General features: G+C 38.3%; 1 protein-coding gene across 1 annotated transcript; it reads right to left on the reverse strand.

Annotated features, from left to right (window-relative positions):
• Positions 4440 to 5000, reverse strand: LOC107647593 (protein TonB-like). Its single transcript, XM_016351660.1, has 2 exons — positions 4787 to 5000; positions 4440 to 4684 (listed from the first exon to the last, which is right to left on the reverse strand). Exons 1-2 carry the CDS (start codon positions 4998 to 5000, stop codon positions 4440 to 4442), a joined length of 459 nt encoding a protein of 152 aa, XP_016207146.1.

Consider the following 5411-nt stretch of genomic DNA (forward strand, 5'->3'; position numbering starts at 1 on the left):
ATGATTTTATGTGCATATGTGGTCTGTAATTTAAATGCGTTTTTAGAAACTATCTACGTATGTATACGTTTTGTGTTGGTATTTAAAAATTGATTAACGTTTTATGAATTAATAAATTAACAAAATATATAAAAAGATCAAATACAAAAAGGAAACAACTATAAAATGGACTGTCAAAAATATATATGAGGATGAGATAAAATTTAGGTTAACCTGGTCGAAGATCTATTCAACCTATTGTGGTCAACACCTTATAGATATAAATATGTGTCTTGTTATGAAGTGTTTGGTGTGGAAAATGAGGCCTTCAAGTACCTGATAACAAAACAAAAAACTTCAGGGTGTGGGACTAAAAAAAATTCTTTTAAAGAATTAACTCATAAACCACAACAAAAGAATGCAGCACCGAGGTACATTGGAGGTGCATATAATTGAATTAAAAAATTAACCTTAAAGGTAAGGATATAAAATAAAAAAAATATATTAAAGTTAATTATAAATACTCTTTGGAGAAGGGCACAACAGATTCAGCATTAGATAAGTCTGTAATGCTTGAGAAATAATATGCTAATGATAATGTGTAATCTTGCAGGTTAATAGTTGTTATCAGGTTTTCTTACTTTGAAGTAACATCTTTATAGAGCATTTTGTAACACCTGAAATTTGGCTTTTAAAACTCAGAAATCAACTTTGGGATGAAAACAGGTCCACGCGTACGCGCACTCCACGCGCACGCGTGGATGGCCTTAAAACTTCATCGACACGCAAGCGTCATACGCGCGAACGCATGGATTGAAAATTAGCAAAACGACGCGCACGCGTCAGCCACGCGTACGCGTGGGTACTCTTGCGCCCCAGGCACAAAACTGGCACAACTCTGGCACAACTCTCTGGAAAATGGCTGGGCATTGGGTGCAGCACATTCGGCGCGCCCACGCACATCACGCGCATGCGTGGATGGCGCTTCCTGGAAGAACGGCGCGTACGCGCCAAGTGCGCCTACGCGCGGGGGGTCATTCTGCTAAAAATTTTCTAAGTTAAAAACTGCAGAATTCACAGATTCAACCCCCAATCTTCCGACGGACATAACTTATCCAATCAACAATCACTATACATAATTAACATCATACTCACCATCAATATGGTACCACCCACCAATTCAACCTTAATCATTCATCAAGCATATATCACAACATGCATTTCTCATATATCACACAATCAAGGCATCAATATTCATAATCACATATATGAACACATCATATATCTCAACCATTCAACAACATCAACAATCCAATGTCTATCTTAGGGCCTCTAGCCTAAGTATTTCCTACCACATTACATATTAGATACGGGAAACCGAAACCATACCTTAGCCGATTTCCCAAGCTCAACCGGAGCACTTCCAAACTACTTGTCCACAAGCTCTCAAGGTATCAACACCTCCAAGAACAGATTTTTATCACACAAAACCCTCTTTCAAGCTTTCCAAAATCACCAATCAAGCTCCAATATTCACATATACACAACCTAAGCCACAATCTCATCTCTCATTCAAATCCTTCTCAACACAGAACCACTCTGCAGCTCCCACCATCAAACCAACCAGAAAACTCCATCCAAGTATTTGGTAACGCTGTTGGACAACTGTCAGGTTTTGGTGAGCCAAATGAAGAGTATGAGAGGAGGATTGCAGAATTAACTGCTAAGATAGAAGAAGAGCAGGCAAAGAGACATTCGATAGAGAAGGTTTTAGGTTATATAATCCAACAGCAAGGAGGTAATTTGCCAGCTGACGTTGCTGCAGCGCTGGATTATTTGGGCAGTACGCCGACCTCGTCACGCACAGGGCCATCTTCATCTGGCAACCATGACCCACAACAAAAATTTTGACTTCCAATCAACGTTATTAGACACTATTAAATTTAAGTTGGTTTAGTGCTTTTTGTTTATTTTCTTCAAATTATGAAATTTTACTTTATATTGAATCATGCACTTATGATAATCTCATTATATAAGTTATGTTTGCACATATATAATTTGGTTTGTTATGTTATTTAGTTGTTTTATTTGGTTGGAAGTTCTTTAAATTAATCGGTAACTAATAAATTAAAGTTGCATAAACATACTATTTTAAAAGAGGCAAAATAATTAAAAAACCTAGGATTTTAATGAAAATCCTGAATTTGGCAGCTGTTTCTAACCACCGCAAAATAAGCATATTGTACGTTTCCCGGCATTTAGCGGCGGTTTGTAACTACCGCGAAACCATTTTTATTATGCGGCGATTATTCCAGCGGTTAGCTAAAATCGACGCTAACTGTTTACCCTCGACCTATCTTCCAGCGTTTGGTTTAATCGCTGCAATATGGCCCCAGAACCGCCACAAAATGTCAGTTGTGTTGTAGTAACCAATGATGACAAAAGTCCTTAGGGTTTTTGTTTATCCTTGAAATTGTTGCACATGCATGGACACACGGCATGCCTACAGATTCAAATTTTAATTAGTCATAATCTAAAACTCTTAAATGCACAAGTTAAAAATGTTAACTAAGAAATCATGTTGGACTTGTTATCTACCAGAATCTACAAGTGCAGATGCTTTTGCTTAAATCAACCGCCATGTTAGTAGGCCATCCGTGAATTTCAAACCTTTGATAGGCATCATCTCCACACCATATAGGTGCCATTTTTGTGAGTCTTTCCTGATCTTCTGCAGCCGGTTTTGTTGGATTGGGGGCAGCTTGCCAATATGGTGAGATAATTTCACTTTGTTTTTGGCAATTGACCTCATTGCAAACATCCGAACCTCCTCTAGTAGTGTTATAATTGGCTTCGCTCTGAATTCCTTAATTCTTGAGTTAAATACCTCACAGCCATTGTTACAAATTTTGTCTATCTTTGGTTCATGACTGAAAAATGCTCTTGTCCATGACTCTTTAGGCCACTTGTCCAAGTATGCCCATGTTTCTTCATTTCTCCTCGCCTAAGCATCTTCTGTTCAAACCCGTGGCGGGTAATTTCCCTAGCACAGTCCCACAACATGCCTCTCAACTCCAACTCCTTTCATTGTTTATTGAAATTCTTCCATAAATGCCATACGCAAAACCTGTGGTGAACCGTAGGCAGCAATTCCTTGATAGCTGGTATCAACCCCTAAACCAAACAGTAAGAATAATTTCAATATTGTGCCTCATATTGGCCCCCGAAATACAATTCATGAACTCAAACTGATCCTTAAAATAATTTTAATGAACTATTATTGAACCCCACAAAAAAAAATATCATGTTCTTTGTATTCCAGGTCTATAACAATGTGTAATTAGTAAACAAGTTGTATAACAATTTGTAAACAAGTTGTATAATTTACTCCTTAGATACTCTACCAGTGTATAATTGAAACAAGTTGAATTTGTAAACAAGTTGTATAATTTACTTGTTGTATAATTTACTCCTTAAGTACTCTACTAGTTATAATTGAAACAATTGAATTTGTAAATAAGTTGTATAATTTACTCCTTAAGTATTCTACCAGTGTATCATTGAAGAAATTATTATTATTATGAAGCTCAAGTTACGTACCTTTTGCATGTCCGATATAAAGCTCCGTTTATCTTGTTCATAGTCACCAAGGTCTTCAAGAAGCAATTCCAGAAACCACCTCCAGTTCTCCTTATTCTCGATATCTACAATCGCCCAAGCAATCGGATATATATGAGTGCTGGCATCTTGCCCCACAGCTAAAAGTATTTGTCCCTCGAACTGCGTCTTTAAGAAAGCTCCATCTAAACCAATCAATAGTCGACATCCATCCTTGAACCCCTTTTTGCAACCATCTAGACAAATATACATTCTTGGAAATATTGGGTCGCCTTTAACCTGTGGAATCACTCCAATTTTGACTGTTGACCATAGATGCTCTTAAGCAATGTCTCACCATAGTCTCTAAGTCAACCATACTGTGCGGCTACATCACCATGCACCGCATTCCTTGCATCTGTTAAAGCTCTAATCAAGGAGGACTTGTTCAAATTCAGGTCACATCTCCTCTTGAAATAAGCCGTTGCCACACAATGCTTCAAGTTAAGGTATTTCCTCAACTTCTTAACTAAGTTCTGAGCAAGCCACTTCTTATTTGCTGCCCTGTTTTTGTTCATCCTAAAACATGTTCATTGTTGGATGTCTTTAACTGCCAGCATGTCTCCTCATGGTCCTTAGATGCATATGCAACTCATGGACATTTAACTTCTTCATTCTTCCACTTGTAAACTGCCCTCATCATGTAGCTTTCATTTCTTCTGAATTTTATTTTCATTCCAACTTGGAGCATCAGCTATCCAAACCGAGCACCTTGTGAGAATATTGGAAAGATGTCATCACTTATTTCGTCACTTAGTTCATCTTCAAAATCTGAGGGGGGGGGGATTTAACTCTTCTGATTGCTAAGAGTCTTTTCCATCAGAGTCATCATGCATTGGATCATATGCATCATAATGTGAACCATCGTTGTTCCCTAACACTTGTAACCAGTCCACCTCCTCATCAGAATTCTCTACTATAATTCCATCATCTTCCACTAACACTTTCTCTTTCCCCTTTTTCCAGACAGACCCCGGTGCATGCTTAAACTTCAAATTCCTCTTCTTTGCTTCAGAAATTCCACCATCAATATTAGAGTCACTTGAGCCTTTAAATGGGTCAAGCTTATATAGGTTGTCTTCTACAGAATCATATGAGTCACTACTACTGTTGGTTTAGTCTCCACCATCTTGACTTTCTATTATTTTACTTGCTGATCTAGCAGATAATCTGGTAATAGCTTTGGTCTTGGCAGAATTAACTGAAGTGGGTTTGGGTTGGGGATTGTTTGTAGGCTTAGTGGTTGTGACTTTAGATGATGAGGGTTTGTTCTTGGGTTTGGGTTTGGTTGCAGATTTAAATGATGTGTTGTTGGCCTTGGCAATCTTGGATGTAGTGAGTTTGGGTTTGGATTTGGGTTTCATGTTAGTGGTGGTGGATTTGGTTGAGGTGGGCTTGGGTTTAGATAAGTTAAGCCTGGGTTGATAATTTGGGTTGGGCCTGGGCTAGTGCTTCAAGTTGGGTTTGGGCTGCTGATTCTTCATTGGGCTTCGTAGCTGAGACATCATTTGGGCTTCTTATTGGATTTGGTGTGGTGATAAGTGCATCCTTGTCTTCTTCAGGAGCAATGAAAGTAAGCTCTATTTACTCAGGTACTTCATCATCATGAGGTTGGGAAATTCCATGCTCAAAATATAAGTGGACTCTTCCTTGGTTCATTCTTGCAAGATAGCACATCCCTAACAATTTCTTGTCATGTGAAAATGCTCTCAGTCCACTCTTTAAAGGTCTACCAGGAATAAGCCACCAACATTCAACAATGTCAATATAACCAA

This window comes from Arachis ipaensis, chromosome B06 (assembly GCF_000816755.2).
Source record: "Arachis ipaensis cultivar K30076 chromosome B06, Araip1.1, whole genome shotgun sequence".
Lineage (NCBI taxonomy): Eukaryota > Viridiplantae > Streptophyta > Magnoliopsida > Fabales > Fabaceae > Arachis > Arachis ipaensis.

Coding starts and splice junctions, on each gene's coding strand:
- LOC107647593 (XM_016351660.1), bottom strand. CDS start 5,000: ATGAAACCCAAATCCAAACCCAAACTCACTACATCCAAGATTGCCAAG. Junction 4,685..4,786: donor ATTATCTGCTAGATCAGCAA/GTAAAATAATAG, acceptor ACCCATTTAAAG/GCTCAAGTGACTCTAATATT.